This window comes from Natator depressus, chromosome 13 (assembly GCF_965152275.1).
Source record: "Natator depressus isolate rNatDep1 chromosome 13, rNatDep2.hap1, whole genome shotgun sequence".
In the NCBI taxonomy this organism is placed as follows: Eukaryota; Metazoa; Chordata; order Testudines; family Cheloniidae; genus Natator; species Natator depressus.
In genome coordinates, this window is record NC_134246.1 from 34,596,490 (window position 1) to 34,610,848 (window position 14,359).

Genomic DNA, 14,359 nt, shown 5'->3' on the forward strand with positions numbered 1-14,359 from the left:
CAGATTTTTAAAGGTGTCTAACTAGTGGGATTTGTGGAAGCACCAAAAACTCATCGATTTTAATGGACATTAGGCACTTAGATATGTTTGCAAATCAGGCCCCGAGGCAATTAACTCCCACTGAAAATCTCACTCGACATCTATCTTCATCTTTAGATGTCTAAATACTTTGATAATTTAGCCTTAGCCACTTAGCACCAGATTTTAAAGAATCTGAGTGACTACAGATGCAGTGGGTGCATCGTGGGATTATCAGAATTGCCTGGGTGCCTAGCTCCCAATTATTTCAATGGACGTTAGGCATGTTGGGCCAGATTTTTAAAGGTATTTAGGCATCTTGTGGGATTTTCAGAAGCATCTTAGCACCTAAAACCCATTGCATTTTTTGAATACCCACCTGTGCCCAATCTGCAGAGTTTATGAGCCTCAGATAGAAATCCCTGGCTCTTTCACTCAAACTATGGGTGCTTATGGTTTTAAATTATGGAGGTCCTTGGTTCAGTCCCTGGAGTGAGCCAAGGTGACAGCTGTAACACATGTCTGGTCAGTTTTCAACTATAGACGGTCCTGAAGGTCCTATAAATTTCAGAACAACAGATATCTGGGTCCCAGTGCCGTAGGCTCCTTTGAAATTCCCAGTCCTTAGAAACAGACGGGGAGTAGCAGGCATTAAAGGAGACAGCAATACTAAGTAGCTCTGTGTGTGCATCTCCAGTTCTTCTTGAGATATAAAAATCAGGCAGGTCTTACAAGCTGCTGAACAATCCAGATGAAAGTCTGCTCCTCTGGCAGTAAAGACTGCTTAGCTCATTGTAGACTCCAGCCACCAACCATCTCATTTCATCACAGGGTTTCTTTGGCTATACTTTAGATGCTGGTTGTGTTTGCAAATGGAGCGTCTGTCCACAAACTGACACTGGAAAGGTGTGCAAAGTTTCTGTGAGAGACACAGTTACCCAGTGTTATTTTACACATAAACACCCACTTGGTGTTATACATGGGCATTTGAAAGAGCCTTGTCATTGCTGAACTCACTGACACCCCTTTGACATTTTTTGCCACCAGATGTTTTGTCCAGGTTTACAACTGCAGCAAGGAGGAGAGAAAAACCTAGACATTATGGCTCTTCCCTGCTCTAACCAGTAGGCAACATTCCTGGACTACAGCAAGACTCCTCTCTAACTAATAAAGAAGGTAACAAATTGGTGGTCAGATTGAGAGCCAAGAGAATAACTGATGCTTCAGTTCAGTGGCCAAAATGACGAATCCAAAAAAGAAAAATTCATTTCAGGTCAACCCAAAACGTATTTTTTTTTCCAGTTTTTCTCACTGAAACGAAGAACTGAAAATAAAATAATTAGAGGTCACACAAAATGTCTCATACAGCCAGAAACTTTTCATTTTATTCTGTTTAATCCTTGGGTGGGGGTTTTTTACACTGTTTAATTGTTTTTCAATAAATCTAGGTAAATCTCAAAAGAAAATGCCGTGTATAGAAAAGTGAAAATGTTTCATGTGACAATGTCAAAATGAAAAGTTTCAAATTTTTCTAATTCCCCCCTCCCCCCAATTATTTGACAAATTCAAGCCAAATTCAGGAATAATTTTGGTCCACTCAAAACTTCATTTTTGTGTGTGAATAAACTGTTTATCTAAAAAAGATTCCAACCAGCTCTCGTCAGATCCTCAGCTGTCATCAGTCAACTTCACTCCATTGGAATCAATGGGCCAGATACGCAACTGGTATCAGTCATTGTAGCTAAACTGACGTCAAAGTAGTAATGCCAGTTTACATTAGATGAGAATTGAGCCTCATATTGTCACACTCTGCTTTCAGAGATGTCGGAAACTTCCAGATCTGCTACCCTGGAGTTGCTATTTTGTATGTAGAATTCTTACTGACATCAATGGATGGTCAGTGTGGTCAGATGTTTGGCTGTGTGTGCGCGTGTTCTCCCTGTGTGCTGGCCCAGCTCTGCGCACACAGCCGACACAGCAGACCTTGAGCAAACTGCCCAATGACCACAAGATCCATTAAGGTACAAAGGTACCAGGCCAGTTTATTGTTGACGAAGCACGGTAATAGCACATGGCAGACTTTACGAGGATACTAAGGGTATGTCTACACTACAAAATTAGGTCGAATTTATAGAAGTCAATTTTTAGGAAGCGATTTTATACAGTCGATTGTGTGTGTCCCCACTAAGCGCATTAAGTCGGCAGAGTGCGTCCAGAGTACCCTGGCTAGCGTCGACTTTCGGAGCATTGCATTGTGGGTCGCTATCCCACAGTTCCTGCAGTCTCTGCTGCCCATTGGAATTCTGGGTTGAGCTCCCAGTGCCTCATGGGGCAAAAACATTGTCGCGGGTGGTTTTGGGTACATGTCGTTAGTCGCCCCTCGCTCCGTGAAAGCAATGGCAGACAATCGTTTCACGCCTTTTTTCTGTGCAGACACCATACTGCTTTCAGCAGACGGTGCAGTAGGACTGCTAACCGTTGTCATCCAACCACCGCTTCCACTGCCACTCTGCTTTCCTGCTCTCCTGATGCCATGAATTCACCTCGCAGGTCCTCTCATCATTCTTTATAAATATCTATTCTCATGGCATCCCGTCATCATCCACCACTTCCACTGCAACTCTGCTCTTCTGCTCTTGTCTCAATAGCGAATTTCTCCATTTTGTCTGTCATGGGCTCCCGGCTACGTGTGTTCTTCCTCAGGAAATGTGTGCGGTGCTAACTGTCGTCCTCCTCTGCTTCCGCTGCAACTCTGCTCTCCTGCTCTCCTGTAGATGCCATACCATGGCAAGCATGGAGTCCGCTCAGCTCACTGCTGCTGTTGTGAGCGTTGTAAACACCTTGCGCATTATCCTGAAGTATATGCAGAACTTGCAAAAGCAGGCAAGGAGGCGACGACAGCTCAATCATGATAGTGATGGGGACATGGACACAGACTTCTCTCAAAGCATGGGCCCTGGCAATTTGGACATCATGGTGGTGATGGGGCAGGTTCATACCATGGACATAGATTCTGGGCCCGGGAAACAAGCACAGACCGGTGGGACCGCACAGTGTTGCAGGTCTGGAATGATTCCAAGTGGCTGCGAAACTTTTGCATGCATAAGGGCACTTTCATGTGACTTGCTTTCCCCTGCCCTGAAGTCAAGAATACCAAGATGAGAGCAGCCTTCACAGTTCACAAGCAAGTGGTGATAACCCTCTGAAAGTTTGCAATGCCAGACAGCTACCGGTCAGTCAGGAATCAATTTGGAGTGGGTAAATCTACTGTGGGGGCTGCTGGGATCCAAGTGGCCAATGCAATCACTGAGCTGCTGCTATCAAGGGTAGTGACTCTGGGAAATGTGCAGGTCATAGTGGATGGCTTTGCTGCAATGGGATTCCCTAACTGTGGTGGTGTGATAGATGGAACGCATATCCCTATCTTGGGACTGGACCACTTTGGCAGCCAGTACATAAACCTCAAGGGGTACTTTTCAATGGTGCTGCAAGCACTGGTGGATCACAAGGGATGTTTCACCGACATCAATGTGGGATGGCCGGGAAAGGTGCATGACACTCGCATCTTCAGGAACTCTGGTCTGTTTGAACAGCTGCAGGAAGGAACTTACTTCCCAGATCAGAAAATTACCGTTGGGGATGTTGAAATGCCTATAGTTATCCTTGGGGACCCAGCCTATCCCTTAATGCCATGGCTCATGAAGCCATACACACCCAGGCACCCAGGACAGTAGTAAGGAGCAGTTCAACTATAAGCTGAGCAAGTGCAGAATGGTGGTAGAATGTGCATTTGGATGTTTAAAAGCGTGCTGGTGCAGTTTACTGACTAGGTTAGACCTCAGTGAAACCAATATTCTCATTGTTATTGCTGCTTGCTGTGTTCTCCACAATATCTGTGAGAGTAAGGGGGAGACGTTTATGGCGGGGTGGGAGGTTGAGGCAAATCGCCTGGCAGCCAATTATGCGCAGCCAGACACCAGAAGAGCACAGTTGGGTGCCCTGCACATCAGAGAAGCTTTGAAAACCAGTTTCATGACTGGCCAGGCTATGGTGTGACAGTTCTGTTTGTTTCTCCTTGATGAAAACTCACCCCCTTGGTTGACTCTACTTCCCTGTAAGCCAACCGACCTCCCCCCTTCAATCACTGCTTTCAGAGGCAGTAAAGTCATTATTGTTTCAAAATCATGCATTCTTTATTAATTCATCACACAAATAGAGGGAAAACTCGCAAGGTAGGGTGAGGTGGGAAGGGTGGGTGAGGAGGGAAGCACCGGGTGGGGTGGTGGATGAGGGGAGGAGGGAAGGACAAGGCCACAGTACAGTTCAAAACTTATTGAATGCCAGCCTTCTGTTGCTTGGGCAATCCTCTGGGGTGGAGCGGCTGGGTGCCTGTAGCCTCCCCCCCACCCCACACACTGCGTTCTTGATATGGAGGATATGGAACTTGGGAAGAAGGGCAGGCGGTTATACAGGGGCTGCAGCAGCGGTCTGTGCTCCTGCTGCCTTTCCTGCAGCTCCACCAGAACCCTAAGCATGTCAGTTTGCTCCCCCATTAGGCTCAGCATTGCATCCTGCCTCCTCTCATCATGCTCCTCCCTCTTCTCATCGCGTTCATTTAACGCTTTCCTGGACTCTGCCATTGTTTGCCTCCTCGCATTCTGCTGAGCTCTTTCAGTGTGGGAGGTCTGCATGAGGTCTGAGGACATCATTGCTAGTGCATTTTTTTCACCTTCTAATCTGCGCTAGCCTCTGGGGCGGAGATGATAGGGGGAGCTTAGAAACATTTGCAGCTGTGGGAGGAAAAAAAGGGAGAGTAGTATTTTAAAAGATACATTTTAGAGAACAAAGGGAAGACTATTTCACACTGAATCAAGCGATTTACATTACATACCATATGTGCTTCCCCCGCTTCCCCCCCACATGGCTAGTATCAGGGAAGATCCCTCTCAGCCAAACGCGAACAGCTCAGCATGAACGGACCTCCCCTCACCAAGTGGCAACTGCTTTTAAAGTACCTCCAGGAGAGCTTCATGGTGATGTCCCTGGGAGGATTTCCGCTCCATCCCCAGACACGTTAACAGACTTTTCCAGTAGCTATACTGGCGGTGAATGCATCCCAAGTCTTCATGGCAAATTAATAATTAAACATGCTTGCTTATAAACCCTGTATTATATTTACAAAGGTACACTCACCAGAGGTGCCTTCTCCATCTTCATGGTCCAGGAGCCTGCCTTGGGAGGGTTGGGAGGGTATTGGCTCCAGGGTAATGAACAGTTCCTGGCTTCTGGGGAGAAGGGATCACCTCCTAGAATGGCATGCAGCTCATCATAGAAGCAGCATGTATGGGGCTCTGACCCGGAATGACCGTTTGCCTCCTTTGTTTTTTGGTAGGCTTGCCTCAGCTCCTTAACATTCATGTGGCACTGCTGTGTTTCCCTGTTGTAGCCTCTGTCCATCATGCCCTTGGAGATTTTGGCAAATATACTGGCAATTCATCTTTTGGAATGGAGTTCTGCCTGCACGGATTCTTCTCCCCATACAGCGATCTGATCTAGTACCTCCCATTCGGTCCATGCTGGAGCTCTTTTGCGATTCTGGGACTCCATGGTCACCTCTGCTGATGAGCTTTGCACGGTCACCTGTGATGATCAGCTTGTCACGCTGGCCAAACAGGAAATGAAATTCAAAAGTTCCCAGGGCTTTTCCTGTCTACCTGGCCAGTGCATCTGAGTTGAGAGTGCTGTCCAGAGCGGTCACAATGGAGCACTCTGGGATAGCTCCTGGAGGCCAATACCATCGAATTGCATCCACACGACCCCAAATTTGACCCAGCAAGGTCGATTTTAGCGCTAACCCCCTCGCCAGGGAGGAGTACAGAAATTGATTTTAAGAGCCCTTCAAGTCGACAAAACAGGCTTGGTCGTGTGGACGAGTGCAGGGTTACATTGACCTAAGGCTGCGAAATTCGACCTAAACTCGTAGTGTACACCAAGGCTAAGACATGTATGCTCGTGACAATGGATGCAGCTCAGTCAGTGGTAGGACTTTCCATTCCTCCCTTGGCTGGCCAAAGATACTCCCTCTGAGATACATCTTTATACCCTGATACAAACAAGTTACTTACTGTCATCCTGACCTTATCTTTTAGGAAGGGTCAGTGTGTTTCTGTTATTCTTGAGGAATGTTTTTGTACCATCCTTGATATCAGAATGTTCTGGTACCATTTGATATCGGGATGTGTTTGCATCAGTACTCTGTACTTAGCACTTCTTAAAAATGTGTATTTTTGCAATATCTGCCAAGTTCTTGCAAATTCTCTGAGCAGGTCCTGCCTCATATCAGGCCTCTATACAAAAGCTTATGTCTCAGGCACTCTTTCTTCTACAGTCAGTACCTTTATAGAGAAGTTCCAGTTCAGTTGATTGCACTGAGAAGTAACACAAGCAAGGATTTTTTAAATCATTTTTTCCCATCCTTTGATTTCTTTATGTTGGTGGAAATCCAGAAGAACTCTATTAAACCTTGGGAAGAAAGCCAGGTATCTTAGAAAAAATACTCTGTGGTGATTTTGCAAAGCCGGGCTAACAAGCCACTCATTTGGTTGGAAAGGAATCGACGAAGAACTTCTTCCATGAGCTTGGACAGAAACTGTGTAAAGTAACTCCTTCAGAAGTCTTCACATACAGTTGCTTCAATAAAACACTTCAAAGGTCATTCACCCATGCAATATAATTGTCAGCGTAGTCCATTATATCTCTGTCGGAGAAAAGTGTCAATTTTATTATATTACATCTATCTATCTATCTATCTAGCTAGCTATCTATGATGTTTCTCCGTTGGTTGGGGTACTCACTCTTCCTACTTCAACAAAGTTAAGATTAGATTCTGACCTCCTTCAGAGATACTGTCAAGGTTCCTTCCCCACTCTGAACTCTAGGGTACAGATGTGGGGACCTGCATAAAAACCTCCTAACCTTATTCTTACCAGTTTAGGTTAAAAACTTCCTCATGGTACAAACTTTGCCTTGTCCTTGAACCCTATGATGCCACCACCAAGCATGTTAAACAAAGAACAGGGAAAGAGCCCACTTGGAGACGTCTTCCCCCCAAAATATCCCCCCAAGCCCTACACCCCCTTTCCTGGGGAAGGCTTGATAAAAATCCTCACCAATTTGCATCAGTGAACACAGACCCAAACCCTTGGATCTTAAGAACAATGAAAAAGCAATCAGGTTCTTAAAAGAAGAATTTTAATCGAAGAAAAAGTAAAAGAATCACCTCTGTAAAATCAGGATGGTAAATACCTTACAGAGTAATCAGATTCAAAACTTAGAGAGAATCCCTCTAGGCAAAACCTTAAGTTACAAAAAGACACAAAAACAGGAATATACATTGCATTCAGCACAACCTATTTTACCAGCCATTTAACAAAAGGAAATCTAACGCATTTCCAGCTGGATTGCGTACTAACTTTTTACAGGAGTTCTGGAAAGCATTCCTGATCTGGTCCCGGAAAAAGCATCACACAGACAGACAGACCCTTTGTCCCCGCCCCCCTCCAGCTTTGAAAGTATCTTGTCTCCTCATTGGTCATTTTGGTTAGGTGCCAGCGAGGTTATTTTAGCTTCTTAACCCTTTACAGGTGAAAGGGTTTTGCCTGGCCAGGAGGGATTTTATAGTTCTGTTTACAGAAAGGTGGTTACCCTTCCCTTTATATTTATGACAGATATATCCATGCAAAATGCAAGTGTTTAAATGAGGGAAGGTTATTTCATTAGTGCACACAATGCCTTTGGACTTGATCTCCACAGAAGTTTGCAATCTTTCTCGATTGTGGTGTCATTAAAATCTTCACACAAGAGCTAGTTCTTGAGGAACATTTCAGAGGGTTTGCTTGTAGGTTAATCAACTCACACAATGAGGTCCTGTAGGTTAATCAACTCACACCTCTATCTTCATGTATTTTTCTGTTCTGTGGTTATGATTTTCAAATGGACACAAGGGTGGAAAGCCAATGGGAGTTGGGAACTTAGTTCCCATATGCGCTTTGGAAAATCCCAGCCTAAAGCCCTGAGCCAAAATCTTTCCATTGGCTTCAATGGCCTTTGGTGCAGCTCTAAATTCCTGGAGCATTTTGCATTCTTGTCTACCCTTTGGCCTGAATCCTCAGCTGGGTATAAACTGTTATAGCTCCATTGACTTCAGTGGAGCTACAGTGATTTATACCAGCTCAAAATCTTACTTGCAAACCACTTCCTGTGAAACCTCCACCCTTAATATTTGGATGGCTTCCTGTAGAAAGCTGGTCAAATACTGCAAAAGAATGTTTGCAGACACTTGTCTGAATTCTAAATTGGTGCTATGCCTTGGGGTAAAGTTCTCAAAAGTGCCTCAGAGTAAAATTTTCAAAGTCAACTAAGTGACTTAGGTGCCTAAGTCCCATCCAACTTAGGAACAGATTTTCCAAGATGTTTTGACACCTAAATATTCAGAGAGATCTAGGGCTAGATTTTTAATGGTATGTAGGCACCTTATGGGATCTTCCAAAGCATATAGACACCTATAACTCATTGATTTCAATGGGTCTTAGGCACATCAGTGCTTTTAAAAATCCCATTAGACATCCAAATACCTTTTAAATATCCCAATAAGATTTAGAAAAGCACCTAAACAGATTAAAAACCTAACTCCTATCGATTTTTGTGGTTGTGGGTCATCAGAGAATAGAGACAACATCCCCCTGTTCCTGACAACCCACGCAGACTCTGATTAAGATGGAATTATCAGCTGGCTCCTTTACAGCCAGATTCTATCCATGTTTCCCAGCACAAATGGCATTTTGGCTCCTAATTCCCCTAGGCTCTTTGGAAAACCACAGCCTAACCTTTCTCAGACGTGGAATCACTGTTATTAAAAGTGCTTACATTTTTCAGAGCAAATAGAACTTTGTGGAATCTCACTAATATGTACTGGTGGGGTTTTTTTTGGAACAATATATTGCTCTTTGTTTTATTTTAGCTTTTTGTTGTCTTTTATTGTTAAGGGTGTTTTTTAAAAAAAAATAAATGACTTGCCACAATATAAGGGAAAACAAATGACACAATAATCAACTTTGTTTACAATGTAATAATAACAATTACAAAAGCCAGGAAAGTAGATTTGAATTAGACCTCAAAACTACCAACAAGATCAATTAAAACACAAACCAGTATGGGAATATGTATAGGAAACATCACATTAAAACTCTGTTGAATGATAAGGGATAACAGTGCGACCATCAAAATTAATAAATTAGGTTGCTCTCAACTCTGGGTCTTGGTTTGCATATAAGGATGCTCTCCGTATGTAACTTTAGTAGTTAAACATATTTCAGGACCTGGTGCTCATTACGTAGGAAGGATAAATAATCCTGCAAGCTAAATAAATGCTGAGCTCAATGATCTAGTTGTGGGATGAGTCCCACAAATTCTAGAGGATTGCACACTTTGTTGCTGACGCCGGCCTAACTGGCTGGTGGTGGGAGGGACAGGAATGCAGTCTCTCTCCCTGAATCTATAGCAATTTTACAGGATTTTGCCACTAGACCTACCTTTGATTTAGCTGCTCCAACCTTAATTGCTTCATCATTTTCAGATCAACTAAAACTTCCCTGTGGCCATGCCCATGTGGCACTGTAGGCCATGGGAGCTGTCATAAATATAAAGGGAAGGGTAAACAGCTTTACATCCCTCCTGGCCAGAGGAAACACCCTTTCACCTGTAAAGGGTTAAGAAGCTAGGATAACCTCGCTGGCACCTGACCAAAATGACCAATGAGGAGGCAAGATACTTTCAAAGCTGGAGGGGGGAGAAACAAAGGTTCTCTCTGTCTGTGTGATGCTTTTGCCAGGAATGGAAAAGGAATGGAGTCTTAGAACTTAGTAAGTAATCTAGCTAGATATGCGTTAGATTCTGTTTTGTTTAAATGGCTGATAAAATAAGCTGTGCTGAATGGAATGTATATTCCTGTTTTTGTGTCTTTTTGTAACTTAAGGTTTTGCCTAGAGGGATTCGCTATGTTTTGAATCTGATTACCCTGTAAAGTATTTACCATCCTGATTTTACAGAGGTGATTCTTTTACTTTTTCTTCAATTAAAATTCTTTTAAGAACCTGATTGCTTTTTCATTGTTCTTAAGATCCAAGGGTTTGGGTCTGTGTTCACCGATGCAAATTGGTGAGGACTTTTATCAAGCCTTCCCCAGGAAAGGGGGTGTAGGGTTTGAGAGGATTTTGGGGGGAAAGACGTTTCCAAGCGGGCTCTTTCCCTGTTATATATTTGTTAGATGCTTGGTGGTGGCAGCAATAAAGTCCAAGGGCAAAAGGTAAAATAGTTTGTACCTTGGGGAAGTTTTAACCTAAGCTGGTAAAAATAAGCTTAGGGGGTTTTTCATGCAGGTCCCCACATCTGTACCCTAGAGTTCAGAGTGGGGAAGGAACCTTGACAGGAGCGTTGTGATGTCAGAGGTAGCGAATCATCACTCACTCACTCACTCCAGGAATCCTGAGCCTAATCAACCATACTTTGGATGAACTAGAACAGCATGATTGGGCAATGATCTTACTTGAGCCAGGCATAGCGTGGGGGCCGCCACAGTGGAGATCTCCAGCCACACTCCTACTCAGCCAGTACAGCTCCTGATCTGAAGTAGGCCCTACTATTCAAGTGCTCAACCTCCATAATGTAGCCCATTGGGCTAGTTTAGCCTTTATTATATTCAACTATAATGCAAGGAACCTACAGGCCCGTATCCTGTAAGACATTAGCTTCAGGAAATTAGCACAAGTATAGCCAAGTGAAGTAGGCCTGTGATCCTGGGCATAGATAAATGGCCTTTCTGTTGCCCTTAGATTTTGGGGAACTAAGAATAGCTTGCTCAATAACAGGAGTTGAAACCTAATGGTAATCGGCAGCCATAGGACCATGGAAGTGATAACCGCAAATATGGTTGAGCAAGAAGTGATGGCTATGATAATGAATTAAATGGCATTAATATGTATTAATATATATACATAAGGATAAGTGCACCCCAATATTATGATGGTAAGGAAGTTAGATCTGGGCATGGATGGCTGAGCATTAGCATGAATATTCAACCCTTTAATAGGGCAAACCACCATGTGGATGGAAAGCACTTACCATCATTTGATCTTTCAACTCTATTGTTATCTACCATCAATTGTGGGCATTGAGGAACCTGAACCATTGGACTCATTTGGCATGCCAGGGACAGGGCTGGTCCTTGGTCTCTTACCATTAAGTCCTCAAGGAAGGGTGGAAGTATGCAAATCTAAAAGCATATTCAAAGAATGATGCCACAGATATCCCCAATAATGTATTATTCCTATCTGTTTATGTGGTATGGAGCTTTTCTGGCTTTCTTCCTGCTTCTAATAAAAATCTCTACGGTTGTGCTTTGCCCTCAGTGTGAGTGCCTTTGCTATACACCTCAAGGTTCCCTACAAGGTACTGAACTCATTGGTTTTAGTTCTGTGTAGCCTGATTCTGGGACAAGAACTATCTTACCCCCAGTTCATTAATCAGATCAATTAGTAAGCAATACAAATATTATTAACTATTAAAAATAATCAGGCAACAACCTCCACCCAACTCTGTCAGAGCACCTCAGCAGTTTCCTTTGCTGACTATGTAATTAACAATGGATACATCCATACAGATCCTGGTAAGTGACTTTGAAACCTAACAATTTAGAACCTTCAGCATAAAAAAAAATCCCTTCTACTTGTAGCCTGATGAATTGTTGCAATTATAAAATTGTTTATTATCATAGGTTCTTTATTTAGGGGGCTACTTAGAGATCATTAGGAAAATGAAGTTGGTGAAGCACACACAGAAACTTCATGAGCTTTAATTAAAAATACAGACAAATATAATTGAAATAGCAGTATACATAAGTATAAGAAAAAGTTAAGTACAATAAAGTGGTTTTCTGCATTGTTGATACATACAGTCTTACATTGTGCATACGTATAATTTGTTGGAGACCATTAGAAACAAAGATGGAAGGAAAAGTACCTGGAGATCACCCCAAGAGGAAGGAGCTGGGCTAGGCTTCCTACCCAATTGTCCCATGTCATCATCCCTGTGTCCCAGCTAGGGATAAGTTTGACAAACTTTTGAAACCCTTTTCCCATTCCATCCACATATATCTGGGACCATATCTGATCATATCCAGTCTCATGTTTGGTATCCTGGGAGATTAATTTTAGGGTTCCGGTTGTCCACATGTAGTGTTCCAGTTGACCATAATAACATTTCTAACAGTTAACACAAACATTTCTGTCAGTCCCTTTCCCAGTGGTTTTGATACATCAATGCAGTCAACTCATATAGCAAAAAGTCCATAAGATGCTACTATCTGTTCCTTTGTGGTTTACCTGTTTCTCAACAAATGCATTGCTAAACTACCACAAGATATATATTGCTACACTTTATAACCTTAGATCAAGCTCGTATCATTCTATAACCTTCAGTCAAGCACATAATATCCATGTTATCTTATACCAATTACAAACTTCTACTAGGCCTCACTCTAAGCTCTTAACATTTATGCTTAAAACCTAGAACCAGTCTACTATTAATACATATATTTTGGTTCGTCTACTTGACAATACAGCTCCAAAACTTCCATTATTATTTCTATAAGCATGCTTAGCAGATATATTATATTTTACTCAAAATTACAAACCCTCCAAGACCAGGTCAGGGGTCAACAGTCTACAATTTTATCTCTTCTGTGAAAAAAAATAGCAGGTTATTATTGTAAATGAGGAGAGCTATAAGGACATCATCTCCACAAAGAAAGTGGATTAGTATTTGAGGTCAGATTTAGGTGTCTGACACCCATTTTAAGACAAAAGGAATTGGTGGTCTTTTGAAATTTTCTGTCTCAGTGCTGTTGCCTACTTTTCTATTATACAAATGATGTTTAAGAATGTTTTTGTCCATTTGACTAACTTTCTGCTAAATCCATCTTGTTGGTAAATGACTTCGTATCCCACTCAATGCCTTTCCCAAAGCTTCCTTCGCCTCTTTGTTTCTTAGAGTGTAAATGAAAGGGTTTAATAGCGGAGTTACAATAGTGTTAAAGATGTTGATTGTTTTGTTCAAATCCAACGAGTTCTGTGCAGAAGGCTTGAGGTACAGAAAAATGATGGAGCCGTACCAGATAGTCACAACAGTGAGATGGGCTGAGCAAGTGGAAAAGGCCTTTTGCCAGCCTTGGGCTGATGGGATTCTCAAGATGGTGGAGATGATGTAAATGTAGGAGATCTGGGTTATTGCACATGAGACCATGATAACGATGATTGAGACAATGAACGTTGCAAGCTCAACAGGGCTGGTGTCAGTGCAGGAGAGCGCTATACAGGAATCTACATCACAAAGGAAATGATTGATGATGTTAGGGCCACACAAAGACAACCTGGATATTAGAGATGCCAACACAAAGATAGCCAGGAACCTGCACAGCCAACAGAGGAGGGCCAGTTGAGCAGAGAAGGTGTTGGTCATAAGGGATGAGTATCGCAATGGGTGGCATATGGCCAGATAGCGGTCATAGGCCATGGCAGCCAGGAGGAAACATTCTGTGGAGCCCATAGAGAGGAGAAAAAACAATTGCAGGATGCAAACAGTGAAAGAGATGGTTTGGCTTGTCCCCAGCATGACACCAATGGCCTTGGGAACACATGCTGTGGTGTACCAGATCTCCAGGAAGGAGAGATTGCAGAGGAAGAAATACATGGGGGTTTGGAGCCAGGGATGAATCCACACTAAGGCTATGATGGACACATTCCCTACAATTGTTAGGACATACATCACAGAAAACAGCACAACAAGGGATGTTCGGAAATACCAAGTGCCGGGAAAGCCCCGGAAGATGAACTCCTGCACGCTGGTTCGGTTTTCTGTTTCTGTACTAGTCACAAAGCACATCTGCCAAGACAAAAGTGACCATTGGCAGCAGGCAGATAAAAATGCTGAACACACAGCATTGAACACACAGCATTGTAACACTTTATTCTGTTGTAATGACTGTCAAAGACCTTGTGTAGATGGAAAGTCAGTGCATGGGAAGCTGGGGTGTGAGTCAACAGTACACTATGTGTTAGTGTAGGCACTGATACCGCTCACTAAAAAGTCCCCATTGACCAACTTCTGCTTCAAAGCACAGTAAATAAAAAAACAAACACTGGGGAACATTTAGTAGGCAAAAGCATGGTCCACACAGAGAATTCTGGTATGTCTACACTCTACACATCTTTTGGAGGTGTGTTGGTTA

The 14,359-nt window shown here is 43.0% G+C and overlaps 1 protein-coding gene across 1 annotated transcript; it reads right to left on the bottom strand.

Annotated features, from left to right (window-relative positions):
- Positions 1-13,041: 13,041 nt before the first annotated feature.
- Positions 13,042-14,013, bottom strand: LOC141997736 (olfactory receptor 6F1-like). Its single transcript, XM_074970157.1, has one exon. The coding sequence runs from the start codon at positions 14,011-14,013 to the stop codon at positions 13,042-13,044; it is 972 nt and encodes a 323-aa protein (XP_074826258.1).
- Between the last annotated feature and the right edge of the window lie 346 nt (positions 14,014-14,359).